This window comes from Oryctolagus cuniculus, chromosome 3 (assembly GCF_051225735.1).
Source record: "Oryctolagus cuniculus isolate XC-2025 breed Fujian yellow rabbit chromosome 3, ASM5122573v1, whole genome shotgun sequence".
In the NCBI taxonomy this organism is placed as follows: Eukaryota; Metazoa; Chordata; class Mammalia; order Lagomorpha; family Leporidae; genus Oryctolagus; species Oryctolagus cuniculus.
In genome coordinates, this window is record NC_142869.1 from 39,558,819 (window position 1) to 39,581,770 (window position 22,952).

The window sequence follows — 22,952 nt, forward strand, 5'->3', positions numbered from 1 at the left end:
AGGGCTGGACCAGGCCCAATCTAGAAGCCTGGACTCCATCTGAGTTTCCTACATGGGTGGCAGGGGCCCAAGTAATTGAACCATCATCTGCTCTCTCCCAAGATGCATTAGCAGAAAGTTAGATCAGAAGTGGAATAGTCAGGACTCAAACCAACATTCCAAAATGGGATGAGGGCATCCCCAGCAGTGATGTAGCCCTGTGAACCCAAAGCCCACCCCTGGAGACAATTTTGCTTGTTACAAGCAAGGGCATGCTGCTGACATCTAGGTGGCATCTAGGGGACAAGCAGCGAGGCCACTGAATATTCTACAGTGCACGGAGTTGCCTCTCACAAAGAAGATCTAAATTAGATCCAAAACGTTAAAAGTGCCATGGGTATGAAACTGTAATCTGGATGAATAAATGCTAAAGCTAATACAGGAAAACAAATATTCAAGAATCACCAGGGAAACAATGAAAAAGAAAAATGTAGCTCTAAAAGACATCAAAACAAACTATATAAGGCCTCTGTAAGAAAGTAGACCATTGTGATGGAATAAAAAGTTTACAATTAGATGCCCCCAAAATACATATAAAAGTTAGTATATGCAAAAAGACTCAAGACCCTGGGCTAAAAATGAATTTAAAATAAGCTGGAAAAAATACTTACTGGCAACATATACTATAAAGGGCTAATATCCCTAATATATAAATAATTCTGATTATCCGAGAGATAAAGGACCAAAAATTCAATTGAAATTTAAGAAACAGACATAAACAAACCAAAAAATGATATAATGGCCCACAAGCAAATCAGAAAAATATTTAAACTCATAGAGAAATGAAAATTAAATAACACTGAGAAACCATTTCTTACTATGCACAAATTAAAAACTGTGACAATATATTCTGTTGATGAGGCTAGAGGAACACAGTTTTTTTAACACACTGTTGATAGAATATGTATTATTGGTATAATGTAAAACAAGCAATAACAAATTAACCTAACCAAATTACAGATGAATAATACAACTACACTGAAGAAGATATGGAAGAAGAAAACTAACCTAACACAAAAAGAACTGTACCCAGATGTTATAACCTAGTTATGAAACATGTTTCTCATAGGAATATGTATTAACAATTCTAAAGTTACTTTACGTGTATGCTAGAACTTAATAAAATAAGTAAATATTTTATAATCAGAACCATGGGGATAAAGAAATTACGAATAAGCAAAGGAGGAAGGCTAAAACGAATGCTGTGGAAACAGACTGGAATCACAGATATTAGTATAAATTCATGATTTTTACTAAAAACATAAAAGTGTATGTCCAGGTCAGTGTCGTGGTGTAGCAGGTAAAACTGTTGCCTGCAACACTGGTATCCCACAGGGGCACCCGTTTATGTCCTGGCTGCCCCACTTCCAATCCAGTTCCCAGCTAATGGCCTGGAGAAGCAGTGGAAAATGGCCCAAGTGCCTGGTTCTTGCCACCCACACGGGAGACAGAATGGAGTTCTTCACTCCTGACTCCAGCCTGGCCCAGCCCCGGCCATTGTGGCCATTTTTGGGTGTGAACTAGAGGATGAAAGATCTCTTTCTCTGTAACTCTGCCAAACAAATCAACAAATCTTTAAAAAACAACATATGTCTAAGTGGGTTACTATACGTATATATGTTTTCCAGTTGTCTATTGAGAGGGCCTAATGGCAACCACAGCTGTGGTGGACAGATTCTAAGAAGGCACCCCCTAAAACCTCAGCCTGGGGCCAGCACTGTGACGTAGCAAGTAGACTCTACCTGCAGTGCTGACATCCCATATGGACACTGGTTCGAGTCCTGGCTGCTCCACTTCCAATCCAGCTCTCTGCTTTGACCTGGCAAAGCAGAAGATGGCCCAAGTCCTTGGGCCTCTTTACTGGCATGGGAGACCCAGAAGAAGCTCCTGGCTTCAGACTGGCCCAGCTCTGGCCATTGCAGCCACTTAGGGAGTGAACCAGAGGATGAAAGACTTCTCTCTCTCTCTCTGCCTCTCTGTAACTCTGCCTTTCAAATAAATAAGTCTTTAAAAAACAAAACCAAAAAACTCAGTTTGCTGTTGTTCACGCCCTTGTTATGACCCCTCACCTTGCAGGAAGGTAGGAGCTGTGACTTGTGCCTAACAGATTATGACAAAGGTGATGGGATAGCTCGCTTCTGAGGGACAGCACTTGTCATTCTTCCTAGCAGATTAGCCCTAGAGGCACTCCCATAACTGGCTTTGAAGCAGGTGGTCTTGTTGGGAAGGAGGCACATGCAGCAAGGAGCTGTGAACAGCAAGAAGCCGAGGCCTCCTATCCTACAACCATGGAGAAACCAATCCTGTGTGACTTCAGAAGCAGGATGTCTGCTGGTAGACTCTCCGAATGACAATCCGCCTGGAGGACATCCCGACCGCAGCGCTGAGAGACCCCAAGAGGAGACTCCCCTGAGTCTTGCCCGATTCCTGGGCCACAGAAACTGAGACACAATAAACGTGTGCTGTTTGAAGCCACCAGGTTGATGGTAATATTGTTGTGCAGCAACAGATAACGAATACAGCACAACAGAAGCTACGCAGTGCCGGATCTTGGTTTTTAACAAGTTCTCAAATCAAGGAAACTGGGCTTCCTGAAGAAGTGCCTGATTCTGGAGCTGGGACAGGAGAAACACTAAGAAGAGCTGGGAATATCTTGTGTATCAGAAAGTGAGTGAGGAAGCACTCGCTCACTGAAAGGAGACAGGAGCCGATCCGAAGGAATTCCCAATACCTAAAGCTAGAAGGGGGCCGCTGCTGTGGTGCAGTGGATTCAGCTGCCACTTGTGACACTGGCATCCTGTTCCAGAGTGCTGGTTCAAGTCCTGGCTGCTCTGCTGCCGACCCAGCTCCCTGCTAATGCGCCTGGGAAAGCGGCAGAGGATGGCCCAAGTGCTTGGGTCACCCTGCCACCCACATGGAAGATCTGGGTGGAGTTCCAGGTTCCTGTCTTCAGCTTGAACCAGCCCCAGCCATCTTGGCCATTTGGGCAGTGAACAGCAGATGCAAGATCTCCTGTCTCTGCCTTTCAAATAAATGCAATATTTTACAAAATAAAGTTGAAATAACCTGAACAATGAAAAAAAGATCAACAGTATTGCATTTTCACCTACAGAATAAAATAGAGCCCAGACTGATAAAAATAATATAATGCTCTTCCTTATAGAAGAATTCCAATTAATGTTAAAGGAAAGATGAAAGCAGAAAGTCAATATTGATCAAACACCACAGAAATAACTGTTGCAGGAAAGATCAACTCATGCATGCTAAATTTAGTGGGTGAAAGCTTAAGGAACAGGATCCATAGACTAAAAATTTCTCCCCCAATGTTCATTAAGTAAAAAGGAAAAGATAGTAACTTTACAGTGAATAAACCTAGCAGACATCATGGTAATGCAGTAATTAAGGTTAACACTGCCAGGATATGATACAATGACTTGATGAATCCTTGATATGAGGCAACGAGAATATCTTGTTTCTGTGGAATTCTTGCCCAGCATAACCACATTATGATTATGAGGAAACATTAGACAAACTCAAACTGAGGAATGTTTTATAAAATAACTGACTAGTATTGTTCAGTGGGGTCAAAGGCACGATAAAAAAAGGAATGGCACAGGTTTGAGGAAGCTAAGGAGAAACAAAAACTAAATCTAAGATGGAACCCTGGACAGGACCCCAAGAAAGAACAGGATATTAGTGACAGTCTATCGCTTAGTTAATATTATTGTGCCAATGCTAATTTTCCACTTTTTATAAATGTACTGTGGGCATATAAGATGTGAAAATTAGGGAAATCTCAATAAGGAGCATTGATGGGGCCAGCACAATGGTGTAGCAGGTTAAGCTGCCATCTACAATGCCAGCATTGAGTTGGGGCGCCGGTTTGAGTCCCAGCTGTTCCACTTTCTGTCCAGCTCCCAGCTAATGCACCTGGGAAGGCAGCGGAGGAAGGTCCAAGAGCTTGGGCCCCAGTACCCATGTGGGAGACCCGGTTGAAGACCCTGGCTCCAGCCTGGTCGTTGCAGCCATTTGGGGAGTGAAATAGTGGATGGAAGATCTTTCTCCTCTCTCTGTCTTTCCCTCTTTCACTGTAATTCTGACTTTCAAATAAATAAATAAATATTTAAAAAGCAGAGGGGAATGCTGATCAACCTCTATACTATTTTTGCAACTTTCCTGTAAATCTAAAACTAGTTCAAGATAAAGAGCTTAACTTGTAAGTCAATAAAAAGACAACTCAGCTGATAAAAAGGTAAAGGATCAACAGGCATTTCTCCAAGGAAGACAGACAAACAGAAATGGCCAATAAACACATGAGAAAATGCTCAACACCATTAGCATTAGGGAACCGCAGATCAAAACCAAAACAGATAGCACTTCACACCCTCTGGGATGGATAGAATGAAAAAGTCAATAACAAGTATTGGTGAGGTGAAGAGAAATAGGAAACCTCATAGACAGCTATGAGAACATGGTGGGAATATGAAACAGTCCTGCAGTTCCTCAATTTATTAAAGACAGAGATACCATACTAGGATGACCCTCCTTATATGCTTTTGTAAATTCCACTCCCACATATATACCTAAGAAGAATGGAAAATTTACTGTGCAAAAATTATTTGTGATTTTTCATAGCAGTATTATTAATAGCCAAAAAAGGGCAACAATCCAAAAGCCCATCAACAGTTGAATAAGCAAAATTATGTGAGATATATAGATATATATATACATATATACACAGTAGAATATTATTAGTCAAAAAGAGGAATGAATTATTGACACATACAAGAGCATGGATGACTTTGAAAACATTATACTAATGAAAGAAATCACAAAGATTGCATATTATATGATTCCTTCGATATGAAACACCTAGAATAGTGAAATATGTAGAGAAAGGAAACAGATGAATGGTTGCCTAGGTCTCGGAGGCTGGAGGGCAAAGCTAAACGATATAGCATAGGATTTCTTCTTGAAGTGAAGAAACGTTCTGGCCAACGCTGTGGTGCAGCAAGTGCGCCAGTTCGAGTCCCAGCTGCTCCACTTCTGATCCAGCTCTCTGCTATGGCCTGGGAAAGCAGTGGAAAATGGCCCAAGTCCTTGGGCGCCTGCACCCATGTTGGAGACCCAGATGAAGTTCCTGGCTCCGGGCTTTGGATCGGCTCAGCTCTAGCTGTTGCGGCCAACTGGGGAGTGAACCAGCAGATAGAAGACACCTCTCTCTCTCTCTCTCTCTCTGTCTCTCTCTCTCTCTGTGTGTGTGTAACTCTGACTTTCAAATAAAATAAATAAATCTTACAAAAAAAAGTTCTAAAATTATTGTGATGGTTGCATGTATTTATGAATATACTAAATACCCCTGAATTATACCCTTTATATGGGTGAAATGTATGGCATGTCACAATAAAGAGAGATATGCAATATTTCAATAAAGCTGTTTTTTTTTTTTTTTAAAGAAAGCGCTTGATCCTTTATTTCACTCTGAATTTCTTTGTTCACCCACCCTTGCATTACTGCCATCTGCTGGTTACTGATTTAAAATACTTCTCAAAACTATCAACGTCTTTAAATACAAAAGAAGCAAACAACTGAAATGCTGAAAGGAAGAGAAAATTTAGAATATTTTTCTCTATCCTATAGAAAATACTGTCCCAAATATGATAAAATCTGAAATATGCTACTTGATTTACCTCAAAATCACAATTCTGAATGAAACACATGTAAAGAGGCATTTTTGAGATAACTCAATGGGATCATTTATCAAATGACAGTAAGGAATTATTGATAATTTCATTAGATGTGGTAATTGTTATCTAGTTCTGTAAGAACTTTGTTAAGTTCTTATGTTCAGATACATAGAGAAGAGTTTTAGAAATTAAATTACTGGGATTTTGCTCTATTTATTTATTTTTTAAAGATGTCTTTATTTTATTTGAGAGGCAAAGTTACAGATAGAGGGAGAGACAGAGAAAGAGATTGTCCATCTGCTGGTTCACTCCCCAGGTGGCCACAATGGCCAGGGCTAGGCCAGGCCTAAGCCAGGGGCCAGGAGCTTCTTCTGGGTCTCCCACATGGGTACTTGGGCCATCTTCAGATGTTTTCCTAAGTGCACCAGCCGGGAGCTGGATCAGAAATGGAGCAGCCCACTACACCACAATGCTGGCCCCTGGGATTTTACTTCAAAAATACTATAACAAATAATAGATGAAGCTAATATGGCAAAATGCTGATAACTATTAAATTTGATAAACGGATAAATGGGGCGGAAGTAGTGCCTACCAGGATATAATTGAAGCTTAACAAAACAAAGAAAAAGAACTGTTATTCTTTGAAGCCAAAGGTCACTGGAAATATCTAACTCACACTGAATTCTTCTAGGGAACAAAGCTGGCAATAAACAAATGGGTGCAAAAGATAAAAAAACAGTGGTTTGCAAAGCATAGGCAACAAATTAAAAAATCATAGTTACAATTTTAAAAATAATAGTAGTAGGACTGAGAACCAATTGGATCTATGTCAACAAGTCCAGATCAAAAAAAAGAAAAGCCTGTTCAATGAATACATTTCTTCAAATCTATCCAGATCTGCCATGGTTGTTACACGTCAACGAGGTTTTACTAATATTCAGATATGATCAGATTCTAATTCAGGTGGGATGCTTCTTAAAAGCATGCATTTTGTAATAGCATCCTGAACGCAGGGAAATACTTACCCTCTGAGACTTGGCTCTTTTAAAGAGATAGGAGCACATTTCCTCCTTCGGCTTGGCAGCTCTGAGGACAGATCTTCTAACACATTTTCAGATTTAGCAGTGTCATATGAAACAAAACTTGTATTTGTCAAGTCCTGTAATGTTCTAGCACCTGGGAAAAATATTTTTCAGTTATTTATGGAAGTCTATACAGAAATATGGAAATAAATAGAGGATTTAAAATGATTTACAAATCACTGCCAGCAGATTTTAAAACTTAGCAATTTGAGAGGAAAAGAGGCTTAAAATTTGAAACAAACTATCAAAGAAGCCTCTGATATTTTATTCTGAAATAAAATATAGGCTGATACAAATTCTTCATGGTTCAACAGAATCACACAAACTACTGCATTTATTAAACATGTATCCCACTACTCCTCCCTCTCTGAAAGGCGCCATGAGTGAAGAAAGATAGCTCAACAGTCCTCAAACACATCCTAAACTCTAAAAGCAGATGCAGTTGTTTTATAATATAAATTTTCCGTGAACTATTTGATTTTTTTGAATTGTTTTTGCCTCAAACTTTTAATTCCATGTTCCATGAACTTTCTGAAGCACCCTCATATCAGACAACTTTGCGGTAAAGCAACATTAATTTTTTTTTTTTTTTAACAGGCAGAGTGGACAGTGAGAGAGAGAGACAGAGAGAAAGGTCTTCCTTTGCCGTTGGTTCACCCTCCAATGGCCGCCGCGGCCTACGCGCTGCGGCCAGCGCACTGCGCTGATCCAATGGCAGGAGCCAGGTACTTATCCTGGTCTCCCATGGGGTGCAGGGCCCAAGCACTTGGGCCATCCTCCACTGCACTCCTGGGCCACAGCAGAGAGCTGGCCTGGAAGAGGGGCAACCAGGACAGAATCCAGCGCCCCGACCGGGACTAGAACCCGGTGTGCCGGCGCCGCAAGGCGGAGGATTAGCCTAGTGAGCCACGGCGCCAGCCGCAACATCAATTTTTTATCATAAATGTTCAAGATATTCTTACAGTTATTCTCCCCAAAGTAGTAAACTTCCTTTAAATTCCTTAACGCTATTTCTAGATTACATTACACCACTATATGTTGCTTAAAATTCCACAAAATTATTAGTTATAACAGGAAATGCTTTACTGGCTACATAAAATGTATTTAGACTTCTAAAACTTGATTGCTTTGGATATTGACTTACCTATTCCTGATTTTTTCCTTGTCTGATTCTCCTTAAATTTCATCTCTTTCACCTTCTCATGCACATCATTATTTACTCGAAAAACTGGTGAGCTTTCCAGGGCAAAATTTTCTTTTATTATCAGATTTTTAGTAGAAGAAATACCCAAAGGTGTAGAATCCTCATGAACAGTGTGAAAGGAAGAATCTTTTATGTTAGGTGAATAAATCTGAGAAAACGATTTAAACACCTTTGTGCAAAAGTCTGGCTTAATTCTGACCATTTTCTCATTCTCCAAATAGTTTTCCTTATCAGCTTGTTCACAGTCAACTGACTTGCCTTGAACAGAGTCAAGTATTAACCCCATCACCTCATGGCCATCTGGAGAAGGAACTACAAAGGTCTTTCTTTTCTTTGATTTGGAAGTCCCTTTATTTATTTTTTTCACCTTGCACTCTCCTTCTGTTATCCTCTCTGCAAAGGGAGTCTCTCTCTTTTTACTCAGAGGTGCTGAACTTCCGTTCTCATTATTATGTTGTTCAGTTTGGTTTCCAACAACAGCATCTGCTTCATTAATGTTTTGCAAATGAAATTCTAAGGGGGGAGAGGTCTGTGAAGACTCTGTTGACTCCACAGGTGGTTTATTCTTATCTCTTGTCAAAACGTTCTTTACTTTGCCTGATTTTTTCCTACACTTGTTAACTAGTTTGTATGGATCTAAAATTTGATGACTATTTTCCTTTTCATTACTGTTTATTTCCATAGAGTGCCCACTGTTCATGTCTTGATGGTCAAGTCTCTGTTTAGACTTATTTATTTTAAAATCAAGGTCTTTTACATAGCTTTCTTGAGCATGCACATCTTTATCATTACCCTCATATATTCTGTTCATTTCAGAAATTATCATCTTCCGATTTTCTTTCTGCCTAAGCTGCTTATTTATTTTTGATTCATTTTGCTCAGCAGGTTGCCTATCAGTGGCATGCTTTTTCAAATCCAATATATTCTGGGTCTCATGGTCACATAAATTTCCATTACCTTTGGTGGGAGGATCAGCTGTTTGAAATTCATCTGTGACTTGAACATTTCCAGAAATGGTTTCTTTATCCTTTTGGGTTGGAGAAAAGTTGTTACCCTTTCCTGGGTCATGCGCACGTTCGCCATCATTCTCCTGCATTTGGTTCATTGTAGAAATCACTTCTGTCTTTCGATATACCTTTTGTCTAAGCTTCTTAACTATTTTTGAATCATTTTGACAAGCAGATCGCATAGCATGGGCATGCTCTGTCACCCTCTCATAATCACAAAGCTTTCCACTATCTTTGGTAGGAAGAACAGATGTTTGAAATTCATTTGGGTCTTCCAGGTTTCCAGGGATGATCTCTTTATCCTTGTGGGTTGGGAAGAAATAATTATCCTTTTCTAGGCAATGCACACTTTTGTCATTATTTAAATGATCTACTTCAGAAATTATTTCTGTTCTCCGATTTACTTTCTGCCTAAGCTTCTTATTAACTTTAGATTCGTTTTGCTGAACAGGGTACATGTCGGTGATCTGCTTTTGCAAATCCAACACATTCTGGGTTTCATATTCATATAGATTTCCATTGTCCCTAGTAAGAACAGCAGGTATGTGAAATCGTTTTGAAACTTCTAGATTCCTGGAGATGGTTTCTTTATTGTCTTGGGTTTGAAAGAAAAAGTTACCATTTTCTAGGCTGTTCAAATCTTTATCATTCTCATGTATTTGGTTTCTTTCAGAAATTATTTCTGTCTTCCTACTTACTTTACATCCAAGTTTATTCACTTTTGATTCATTTTGCTGAGCAGGCTGCATATCAGTGACACACCTTTCCAAATCCAACATATTCTGGGTCTCATAATCACCTAAATTTCCATTATCTTTGGTGGAGACACATGCTACTTCAAATTCATTTGTGCCTTCTAGGTTTTTGGAAATGTCTTCTTTATCCTTTTGCTTTGGGAATACGTTACCTTTTTCTGCCTTAAGAATCACAAATGTCTGTCTAGAAGCTTTACTTTTATTACAAGTTATAGAATTCTGACCCATATTAAACTTACTCTCCTGCAGGAATTGATCTGAACTTTGAGAGAAAGAGTATATTTCCTCTTCTCCATTTGCTACATGTGTTCTTTTCTTCTTTTTATTACACTGTGTATTATGTCTGTCATCTGGGTTGAAGTTATTAGGGAGGGTTATTTCCTGCAGTGTGTTCACTTGAGCCAGTTGCTCAGTATCGAAGGTAAAATGTGGGTCTTGGGAATTCCTTTGGCCATCCAGGACAACAGATCTTCTTTTTGGTATGTTTTCAATCTTTTCCTCAATATCCATATCTGAACTATTTTTACGTTTTCTCTTTGATCTTTCTTTGTTTTTTTCAGAGCTTGGATCTTTCACTTTTCTGAAAGGTCTCATTTGACAACCTTCCGTGTTTTTATTACTTTTATTTTTGGTGCCTGTTGAGACTGTAACAATTTTGCTGACTTCACTAGTAGTTAATTCCATGTCAGCATCATACACTGTTTTCTGCAGTTGAAAGTCATTATTATCCTGGATTTGACTCACACACTCTGCATTAGGTTCCCTTGCAGGTTCAGATGATAAGCAAGGAAGACATAGTTTAGTTCTTTGTGTGTCAATACTTGCTTCATGAGTATCATCATTTATATCCTTCTTCAGATTTAATTCTGGAGTTGAAATGCATTGTTCATCTAAATGTGTTGCACAAGGAGTGTCTACAGAAAGTCTGACTGACCCCCGTGATGACCCACGCTTCTTCCTTTCCGTCACGTTACTAGGAGATTGTTTATCCCTTCTCTGGTCAATTGACTCGATATTTCTCATCCCACTTGTTAGAGAACTCTTGAAATTTTGGTCCGAGGAAGAACAACTTTCTATAAAATAAAGGAAAATGAAATTCATGAAATAAGTAAAAAGTTACTTTAAACAAATTAGATTAGAGATTCAGCTGTTTCGGGGCCAGTGGTAAGCCACAGCCTGCAGTGCCAGCATCCCATATGGGCGCCGATTCGAGTCCTGGCTGCTTCACTTCTGATTCAGCTCTCTGCTATGGCCTGGGAAAGCAGTAGAAGATGGACCCAGAATTAGCTCCTGGCTCCTGGCTTCAGATCGGCCCAACTTCGGCCATGCAGCCATCTGGGGAATGAACCAGTGAATGGAAGACCTCTCTCTCTCTCTCTGCCTCTTCTCTCTGTGTAACTCTGACTTTCAAGTAAATAAATAAATCTTTAAAAAAAAAAAGAAATACAGCTGTTTCACAGAAAGGATTTTTTTTTCTGACAGGCAGAGTTACACAGTGAGAGAGAGACAGAGAGACAGAGAGAAAGGTCTTCCTTTTAGAAAGGATTTCTAACGACGTATTTTGTTCAGATCTCACATTACTAAGAATCTATGTGATGAAAATTAGAAATGATCAGAGTATTCCTAAATCACATTATACATTTCTATCTATAGAAAATGTATACTATAATGGGCTGGTGCTATGGCATAGATTAAGCCTCCACCTATAGTGCCAGCATCCATATGGGCACTGGTTCAAGTCTGGCCTGCTCCACTTCCTACCCAGCTCTTTGCTAATGTGCCTAGGAAAGCAGCAGAGGAAGGCCCAAGTACTTGGGCCGCTATACCCAAGTGAGAGACCTGGAAGAAGCTCCTGGCTTCTGGCTTCGGACTGGCCTAGCCCCAGCCATTGTCATCATTTGGGGAATGAACCAGCAGATGGCAGATCTCTCTCTCTCTTTCTCCTTCTCTCTCTGTATCTCTGCCTTTCAAACAAATAAATAAATAACTCTTATAAAAAAAAAAAAAGTATACTATGGAGAATTCACTCTGCCTGAGCCCCAACCCTAGAATAGAGTACAACCAAACAGTCGAGTCATTAACATGTATTTGTAGAATAGAAGGAGGCTAGCAGGTGAACCTAAATGATAGTGGTAACTTTGAAAAGGATTACTATCAAAAGCCTACTAGATAATATAGCTAACTAACAGTTATATAACTCATGTGTATGTATGCATGTATACACATAAACTCACATAAGTTTTCAAAAAGGACTAGTAATTCTAAATTCTAAATTCAATTTAGTTGTGGTTACATACTCCTATGTGAAAATCTATGAAAAATTACATAAGCACAGCAGGCTGTACCACAGGAGTATCATTGAAGAATAACATGTAAACAAAAACGTCTTTTTTTTTTTTTTTTTTTTTTGGCTTGGTCATTAACCAGGATCAAATTTTCACTAACTGGTTATAACTATACCTATCTACGCCCTTCCCCAAGGTTCATTTTCTATGAAAGGAGAGGGCAAAACTAACTAAAATAAATGGTATCTTTCAATTCACAAGTTAGTATACCAAGACAAGCTCTTTAAGACCACTTGTTATTTTTCAAAGATTTTATTTATTTGAAAGGCAGAGGGGGGAGGGAGGGAGGGAGGAAGGGAGGGAGGGAGGAAGAGAGAGAGAGAGAGATCTTTTACCTGTTGGTTCACTCCCCAAATGGCTATGATGGAGTTGAGCCAGACAGAAGTCAGGAACCTGAAATTTCATGAGGGTCTCCCCATGTGAGTGGAAGAGCCCCAAGCCCCAAGCACTTGGGCCATCTTCTGCTGCTTTTTTAGACACATTAACAGGGAGCTGAATCACAAGTGGAGCAGCTGGGACTCAAACCTGTACTCATACAAGAAGCTGCCATCATAGGTGGCAGCTTAACCCACCTCACAGAACGCTGGCCCCAGGCCCACTGCTGCTTCCAGAGTAACAGTATGAACTACCGTGGGCCTGACAGTGGTGAGAATATTTAGTTTTAAGTTAAAATTTTCATTAGTAGTTTAAATGGTATAAGTTAGCTATAACAGACAGCTTATTAACTATTTGTACATCATTATCCTCAAGAAAATCTGACAAATGTTAACTATTTTTCCTTTTAAGATTTACTTAATTATTTGAAAATCAAAGTCAGAGAAGGAGGGAGAGTCAGAGAGAGCTCTTCCATTCGCTGCTTCACTCCCCAGATGGCTGCAATGGCCAGTACTGGGTTAAGCTGAAGCCAGAAGCCTCATTCAGGTTCCCATGTGGGTAGCAGGGGCCCAAACACTTGGGCCACCTTCCGCCTCTTTCCCAGGCCACTAGCAGGGAGCTAGATTGGAAGTGGAGCAGCTGGGACGTGAACCAATGCCCATATAGGATGCCAGTGTTGCAGGCGAGGGCTCTAACTGCTATACCAAAATGTCAGCCCCCCTGAATGCTACTATTTAATACTGACACTCAAAACAAATTTTTAAAACAATCTCACCTTTGGGAAGTATATCCACAATAGGAGAAAAATGTCTTGAGTCATCTAAATCATACACATTCTGATTATTTTCTTTCTGAAGTAACTCTTCCAAATTATAGTGAATTGATAAAGATTGCCTTGTTGATACTGAAGAGGGAATATCAGGTGGTGTCTTTGATATAACAGACTTATTACTCTGCATTTTCTCTTTATCATCACCATCATCATCATCATTCGAAGTTAACGGAACTCTAAAGGTAAGTGGGAATGAAATGAGGAATTTGCATTTTACAAAAATGATTTTAAAACTTGCATAGGTACTTCATGTTGTATTCCATTTAAGATTCAAGCACAAAACCACTCTGGTACCTTTTCATGTCCAGTGAAGGCACTCAGGGTAAGGAAATAGGTAGCTTTTATAATACAGAACACAGAGTGAGAGAGGAATGCTGTTCATCCCCATAGCTGTATGGCTCCAAAAGACAAGAACTCATATAGTCACCAGTTAAGCTACTGGAAGACAACTACTAATGAAATGAATAAAAGTCCAAACATACTTAATAATCATGTATAATATTTATACTTTTCCTATAATTAGTCTAATCAAATATCTGAAATTCTTCCTTTGATTTCTAATAAGTTTAATTTTATAATGGAACTTCAAAAAGTTTGTGGAAAACCAATTAAAATATTTATTTTGGTATAAACTACTTTGCAATTCATGCATAATTTTTCATAATATGCACTCCACTTGAACTTTGTGAAGATCCTTTGATATACATAGTTGTGTATGTAATAATAATTAGTTGCTTCCAAGAGGCATCCATGTAAACCAGAGGTGGGGAACCTTTTTTCTCCCCAGAGCCATTTGGATATTTATAGCCTAACTTGTGGGCTACACAAAATTATCAGCTTAAAAATTATCCTGCTCTAGATTTCTTGAATTTTGAGTCCTGCCTTGCAATTGCTTTGGCAGGGCCAGACCAAATGACTTCTTAGGCCTTACACACCTGCAGCCCAGACGCTCCTCACCCAATTGTAAACCAAAGCCAAATGTCTAGGGTAGTTAAATCTATGGAAGTAAAAAAGACAGAAACTCACAAAAATAATTTAATAAATGGACATCCTTGAACTCAAAGAATGAGGAGTAATATCCTCCACCAACAATATTTTGCCTTGCACCCCAAATAAATCATTTTAAAATAATTTATTGGGAGAAAAATGTCAAAAATGTAAAGACAATTACTAGTATAATATCCACTCAAAAGAAACTTCTACACACTTATGGAAACAAGTTAACAAAAATAAACAGGGTTTTGCTTCTGGTAATGACCAAACAGTGACTATCAAACCAATCCTACTAGAAATGATGAATGTAAATAATGGACAAAATATTTAAAAAACAAACACCAGAAGTCAATGGAGAGAGAGAGAGAGAGAGAGAGAGAGAGAGAGAGAGAGATGCTAAAAGGAGGATGGGGCTTGGAAGAAGGGGGAATTTCCCAGTATTTTCGGGCTCAGTTGGTCACACATCCAAAATAAGAAGCCCAGTCTCATGAGGTTAAGGTCAGAATTCAGGGCAACTGCAGTAGCTGTAAAGTGACAGGAGGGTATACCAGACAAAAGAGGTAGAGAAAGTAGCCCCAAATTTGTGCACGAATGCTCCACAAATCTCTAGCTGGCTTCTGAGAAAGAAACAGCTGCTCAGTTAAGGATTGAAAAAAAAAAAACCACTGAAATGAGACAAGATGTCGTTCATCACAGGCAATAAGATATTTAGGTTCAGACAAGTTACTGCCTACTAAAATTAATATCAAAACCCTTTGGAGAAACACAACAGAATCCAGATTTTCTACAAGGCAGAATTCACAATGATTCAATATTATTCAACATATGAAGCAACATGGAAACATGGTTAAAGCTGAGGGGGAAATGACAGTCCACAGAGCATGACCTTGATATGTAAGTGACCAATAAGTACAAGAAAAGTGCTTGACATCACTGGTCATCAAAGAAATACAAAAAAAAAAAAAAAAAAAAAAAAAAAAACCAACCATAATGAGATACCACTTCATACTCACCAGGATGGCTAGAATCAAAAGGATAAATTTCAAACTGGTACCCAAATACTTGATAATCAAGTCCAACAACACATCAGAAAGATCATTCATCCAGACCAACTGGGATTTATCCCTGGTATACAAGGATGGTTCAACATTTGCAAATCTATTAATGTGATACATTAACAAACTGAAGAAAAAAACCATGATTATCTCAATAGATGCAGAGAAATCATTTGATAAAATACAACATCCTTTCATGATGAAAACTTAAAGCAAATTGGGTATTGAAGTAACATTCCTCAACACAATCAAGGCAATTTATGACAAACCCACAGCCAGTATCCTATTGAATGGGGAAAAGCTGGAAACATTCCCAAGGAGATCTGGAACCAGACAAGGATGCCCACTCTCATCATTGTTATTCAATATAGTCCTGGAAGTTTTAGAGTCATTAGGCAAGATAAAATGCCCGTGTTCCATTATCAGAGTGCCTGGGTTTGACACTCGGCTCCCACTCCGTGACTCCAGTGTCCAGCACATTAGGAAGCAGTGGTGATGGCTCAAGCTGCTGGTTCCCTGCCACCCACATGGAAAGTATGAATTAAGTTTCTGATGCCCAGTTTTGGCCTGGCCCAGTCTCAGACACTGTGGGCATTTAGGGAATAAACTGGCAGATGGGGGCTCTCTCTCCCTCTAAAAGTCTAAATTAATAAATTTGTTTAAAACTAAATAAATTCAAAGGCAAATGATCTATATGGATATTTCTCAAAAGAAGAAATACAAATGACCAATAATTACGTGAAAAAAATGCTATTATTAGTCATCAGGAAATTCATATCAAATGAAGTATCATCTCACTGTAGTGTGAATGGCCATTATTAAAAAGACAAAAAATAATAAATACTGATGAGGATATGGAAAAATGGGAACTCTTACACACTGTTAGAATGTGAATAAACATAGCCACTATGGTGAATGGTATTGGAGATTGCTCAAAAAACTAAAAATAAATTTACCATATGATCCAGCTATTCCTCTTCTGGATGTATATATACACACAAAGGAAATAAAATCAGCATATCAAGGAGGTACATGCAATCCTATGTTTTACTGCAGCACTATTATTATTCACAACAGTTAAAAGATGAAATCAACCTAGGTATCCATAGATGGATGAGTGGATAAAGAAAATGTAGCATATAGACACATGGATTATTTTTCAAGCATAAAAAAAGAACAAAATTATGTTATTTACAACAAAATAGATGGAACTACTAGATACTCTGGTAAGAAAAAAAAAAAACAGGAACAAAAAGACAAATACATCATGTTCTCTCTTATATGTGGAAGCTAAAAAACAAAAAGTCGATCAGAATATATAATAGTGACTACTGCCGGTGCCGTGGCTCACTTGGCTAATCCTCCACCTGCGGCGCCGGATTCTGTCCCGGTTGCTCCTCTTCCAGTCCAGCTCTGTGCTGTGGCCCGAGAGTGCAGTGGAGGATGGCCCAAGTCCTTGGGCCCTGCACCCGCATGGGAGACCAGGAGGAGTTACCTGGCTCCTGGCTTCAGATCGGCGCAGCGCGCTGGCCATAGCAGCCATTTGGGGGGTGAGCCAACAGAAAAAGGAAGACCTTTCTCTCTGTCTCTCTCTCTCTCGCTCACTGTCTAACTCTGCCTGTCAAAAAAATAGTAATAATAATAATAATAGTGATTACTATTGCGTGGGAAGGGAGATAGAAGAAGGTTGGATAATAGGTACCAAAGCACAGATAGAAGCAACAAGTTCTAGTTTTCCATAGCAAGTGGGGTGACTCTAGTTCTTGGTAATAATTAGATTAAGTTGTGAAGAACTAGAAAAGAGGAATTAGAAGGCTACAAACATTAAGAAATGATAAGGAGATGGACATGCCCAATTACTATGTGTTATACAAATGTCTTGAAATATCAAACTATATCCTATATTACATGTCAATCATGAAATGTATAAAACCCTTGTGAAATATAAAAAATTTAAAGTTATAAAAAGAAAGAGTGGGAGAGTGAAAGGGCAAGCACTAGAGAAGATTTTGTTATACAAAAATAAAGAAATAAAGAAATCCTAAAAAAAAACATGAAAAGCTCAATAAAAAGAAAATAAACATATGAAGATACTTCAGTGATTATCAGGAAAATTAAAATTATAATGCGATATATAATAAAATACTATGTAATATTAATATTACTATAATAACTGGCTATAACATATAATATTATAATATAAATAATATATAGCATTGTACTACTATATATCCCAAAAGGCTAACATGAAAAAAGATATTAATAAATGTTTTTGAGGATACAGAACAACAGGAATTCTCATAAATTGCTGGTAGGAACATAAATTTGAATAACACCTCTAGATAACTACTTGGCAGTTTCTCCTAAAGCCAAACATTATATATAGTGTGTGTGTGTTCTACTCCTGAGTATATACCAAACGAAAATGAACTCTGTGTACCAATACTGGAGAAACAATTAAATGTTCTCCCTGGGGCTAGTGCTGTGGCATAGCAGGTGGGGCTGCCACCTGCGGTGCTGGCATCCCATGTGGGAAGCAGTTTGAGTCCCGGCTACTCCACTTCCGATCCAGCTCTCAGCTGTGGCCTAGGAAAGCAATAGAAGATGGCCCAAGTCCTTGGGCCCCTGCACCCGCATGGGAGACCCGGAAGAAGCTCCTAGCTCCTGGCTTCAGATTGGCACAGCTCCGGCCATTGTGGCCAACTGGAGAGTGAGACAGCAGATGGAGGACCTCTCTCTCTCTCTCTCTCTCTCTCTCTGCCTCTCCTCTCTGTGTAACTTTCAAATAAATAAATAAATCTTTTAAAAAAAAATATTCTAAGAAGAATGGGTATACTGTTGTATAATCATACAACAGAATACTCTAACAGCAACAAGAAGAATTTACAACTACATACAATGGATGAATCTTACAATGGATGAATCTTACAAACACATTTGAAACAAAACTTCACTTAAAAACAGAATCAAATTTTTAGGAGGGCAAGTTGACCTTCAATTTCCTTGTCTATATGAAATACATGTATCATGACAGTCAATGTGTTTTTGAAAAAGATCCAAGGACCAGAAAGATAACAAAATTTACTATTTTAATCCTATAGCAATTGAAATGTACTGCTATTAAGTGGTAATAGTATACATAATAGGTCTACCAATATAACAAAGTAGAATGAACAAAAAGTGACATAATAGATATGAAAAGTTGTTTTACTGTAACAGGACTCACAGTGCACCTACTCCCCATGTAGGATCTCTGTCCTTAATGTGTTGTACTATGCAAATTAATGGTAAAACTACTACTCAAACAGTACTCTATACTTTGTGTGTCTTGGTGGGTTCAGTCTGTTGAAATCTTTACTTAGTATACACTAAGTTGATCTTTTGTATATAAAGATAATTGAAAATGAATCTTGATGTGAATGGGATGGGAGAGGGAGTGGGAGATAGGATGGTTACGGGTGAGAGGGAGGTTATGGGGGGAAAATCTACTATAATCCAAAAGCTGTACTTTGGAAATTTATATTTCTTAAATAAAAGTTGAAAAAAAAAGTTGTTTTACCATGGTACAGATGGTATTTAAATATATAGTATACTTAAATAAAAGCATAAGTTATATAATAAAATGAACACTAAAAAGACATGAAGATTTCAGTCAATGCTATTAATTTATCAAGTCATTTCATCTCTCTAGGCCTCAGTGACTATCCTTTAGTAAGACACATTTAAAATAGGGTGCTGTCTATAACTTATAATCAAATTAATCAAGAGGTGAAAATTTTAGACAGTAGGAAAATAGCAAAACTAGAAGCTAATTTTAAAGCTTGGGGCAATATGCAAGACAAAAAAAGGTAGAAACAGATTCAAATTTGCCCAGCAAGACACATGAGGCCAAAAGCGACCATGAGGAAAATAATGAAAAATGGCAGGATATTACAGAAGGACTTGGTTACTGCGTGAAGGTTAAGTCTCCTTGGAGTCCCAGAGACACAACCTATAGTATGACACCATGGACCATCTCATTCCCTCCTTAGGTGGAAACTGTAGGTTAATAAAGCCCGAACTTGTACAATGCACATAAACACTGCACTGATTATGTTACGTAAAATCTCTGCAACTCTCAATCAGTAGTAATTCAAGCCCATAAAACTGAGTCTACATGTGCATCTCTCCTCTCAAGCGACTGTGGGAAATCAAAGTTGGAAACTGAATTCTACCAGATCCTCTTTTTTTAAAAAAAAAACTTTTTATTTCAGAATAGCTTTAAATTTACAAAACAAACATTGTGAAGTAGTGCTAGGTAGGTTAGAAATTAGCCCATGTATGTGAGTGGGCCCTAAGGACAACAAAGCACCTGCAGGAAGGAATGCAACAGCTTCTAGCAGCCTCAGAAGCACACTTGGGAGTAGCCTAGTATTTCACACTACAAAGTCCTGTTCAGACCCCACTAACTTTACAGCTGGGCCTGTTATAGGGGAGCCTAAGCCAAAATTAATATTTTGGGGTCCTTGCCACGAAGCAGACAAGCTGGTAAGGTTTGATTTATTTAGAGAGAGAAACACACAGGAATGTGAGTGCCTGATTAAGGGAAAGTGGGTTAGAAAGATTAAACAGGAAGCTCCATACCAAAATCTTAGGGGGCAGGCCAGGGGCAGGCAGAAGGTCCAGGAGCCATGGCAAAAATGGACAGGCTCAGTGAGCTCCAGACCTCTTATTCACTTCCAAAAGGAGAATGGTTACAGTCTGATTGGCAGGTGGATGGATGCAGGTGAGATAAGGTAAGGGTGAGGGTCGCATGGTATTCAGTTTATGAGCCTAATCTTACTTCCCTGATTGCGTAGCTTATCAGTCCCAGTCTTTTCGCAAGGAAGGACTCTAGGAGAATCTTCTCTGCCCAGCACTAAGTGGGAAATGTGGCCTGATAACATTGGGTAATAAAACCTCACAGCCCTGGAGGAAGGGATCCTGTAGGAATCTCCTTCGCAGGGTGCCAGGTGGACTACTCAGTCTGACAATACTGGGTAATAAAACCTTGGGAGAAATTTTATCAACTGCATGTTAGGCAAACCCTTTGTCCAGGAAAGGTGGGAGAAGGAGAAAGAAAAACAGGAAGAACTGGACCCCATCCCCTTATAAGCCCCAGTCTGAATACAGAGTGTGCTCTCGTCCTGTCCTGAGATGCCCACCTGGCCTAGCAGGTGTATTTCAGCTCAGCTCTCTCTCTTGAAGATGCCCAGTTGGCCTAGCGCCTATTTTTCTCAGCTCAGCTCTCTCAGTTCTTTGCTGAGACACATACGTGCCTGGTTTATCAGGTGAATTCCCTTCTTCAAACTAATTAATCCTGCTTACCCCGGTCTGAATGGTTGGGTACTCTTTTTCACATCCCATCTGGAGAGATGCCCATCCGTCCAACATGTGCCCTACCACATTAAACCTTGCTATTTTGCTTACCATTACTGCCTCATGCCTGAATTCCTTCTTGTGCAAAGACAAAAAACTTTATTCCACTCTTCTCCACTAAGGGTGGTATAAAAGAGTTCCCATATATCCCACACCAAGCTTCCCCTATTATTAACATATTGGTATGATGCATTTGTCACAATCAATAAACCACACTCAGCTTCCCCTCTTATTAACATCTCATCACATTTTACAACTGCAATGTCATAATGTAATGTTGACTGGTTCTACGTTAAAAATAAATTTATTATTTATGCTAAATGTTTCTGTATGTTTCAAGGAAGCAGACCAAATAAAAGCTATTCATAGTCCAATGTACCTTCTTCTAGCATAGAAGCTTAAAAGTCAATATTTAACCAAGTTGTAAAGCAATTACCTTGCAAATGGCAGACGCATCAACTTGCACTGCTTACTAATTCCTTTCTTCTTGCTACCTGGCAGTAGAAAAGGACTCTGATGGAACTGTTTTGAAAAGAAGAAAAAAAAAGGAAGGAAACAAAGCTTCTAATTTGATTAAATCATATTTGTTGTTATACAGGGAGACCAATAAGTTCACAGAAAATAGAATTAAGAAGTTAATGTTGGTGCAAAAAAATCTTTAATTACATGCAAAGTTTTTCATAACAGACATTTTCCATGAACAGTCTGAAGACCCCCTAATATGCATGGATTTGGAAAAAATGAAAGAAAACATATTAAAGGTAAAAGCAAAAAACAGTAACTTTGAAATGCCAAAATACTAAACACATAAAATAGTAAAATTCAAAATTAAATAAAATAGAAAAGCTGCCAGCAGCCTAAGATAGTGGGAAAAGACAGGGCAAATCCCAAGTACACAAAATTAGTCAACTGGGGAAATATAACACAGACAAAAATTATTAACTCTGAGCAAATCAGTGGGTGAATGGGGAGTGTGTTCAGCCTAGCAGATAAGATACCAGTTAAGATACTCATGTCCCAGGTCAAAGTATGTGGGTTTGATTCTAACCTTCAGCTCCCTAAGTCCATCTTTCTGAAAGTACAGAGAGACCAGATGATGGTGCCAGTTGTTGGGCGTCTGCCACCTACACTGGAAACCTGCACTGAATTCCTGGATCCCAGCTGCAGCCCTGACCTGACCCAGGCCCAGCTGTTGCAGGCATTCAGGGAGAAGACCCCCAGCATATGGGAGCTCTCTCTGTACTTCTCAAATTATGGTGGGAAGAACCACTATGTTCCTAAAATTGTACTTATGAAATGCATGAAGTTGGCATTCCTTAAATAAAAGGTTCCCTGGGAAAAAATTATATACATATATAGATTATATACATACATACTCTACAAGGGAATTTATTCACAAGGCTACATAAGATTTTCATGGAATTTCACTATGCTTTGGAAACCTACCAAACTATGGTGATCTATTTTCATGTTTTTAGCAGACATCACAGAATCCAAATTTCGTAAATATCAGCAGAGGCCAAAATAAAATAGTACTTTGTTTTGGGCAAGAAGTTAAAACCAAAAACAAACAAAACCTGAATTATGTAAGGAAAAGCAATTCAATTAAGCTAATCATAGAAGATATTTTCCTAAGCAACTAATATTCACAGAAGTAAAGTTAACAAAGAACTACCATTTTCACCATAACATAAATTCTTTCCTAATTTTAAAGACCTTTCTACTAATGTCTTTTATGTTCCTGAGTCTGTTTAGGGGACAATATATATCAGTAAGCTATTCAATCCTATTACCTTTAATAAAGATCTAATTTTTATATAATAATTTCATAACCAATCATACAATGTGCTATTAACCAGCTAAAATTGTTATCATCATTTCTTTGCAAAAAGTTTGAAAATTGGATTTCTAACCTTGATGCTACTTAACTAATCTCAATTATCCTAGGTAATGGTAAAAAAAATGACACGATTTACACATCAATTCTCCTTACCTCAGAAAGACTGCTCATTTCAATTGCGGTTATTAAGTTATTGTTCATGAGTGCTTCTATTTCTATAAGCTTCTTATTCTGAATATATAAAATAAAGACAATTTTTAATGAGTTAAGATTTACAGTTTATTATAATACCATGCATTTATGAACACCTTCACCATGAGAAGACTCAATTATTTTCTAGT

The 22,952-nt window shown here is 38.5% G+C and overlaps 1 protein-coding gene across 2 annotated transcripts in view; it reads right to left on the reverse strand.

Moving 5' to 3' along the window:
* SGO2 (shugoshin 2) overlaps positions 1–22,952 on the reverse strand; it is a 42,134-nt gene that overhangs the window by 11,400 nt on the left and 7,782 nt on the right. For both annotated transcript variants that reach the window (XM_008258943.5, XM_089330109.1), the window contains exons 4-8: positions 22,765–22,842; positions 21,208–21,293; positions 13,270–13,502; positions 7,953–10,847; positions 6,752–6,902 (exon numbers count right to left, since the gene is read on the reverse strand). In XM_008258943.5, coding sequence (XP_008257165.4) covers positions 6,752–6,902; positions 7,953–10,847; positions 13,270–13,502; positions 21,208–21,293; positions 22,765–22,842 — 3,443 coding nt within the window. The remainder of the gene's footprint in view (positions 1–6,751; positions 6,903–7,952; positions 10,848–13,269; positions 13,503–21,207; positions 21,294–22,764; positions 22,843–22,952) is intronic.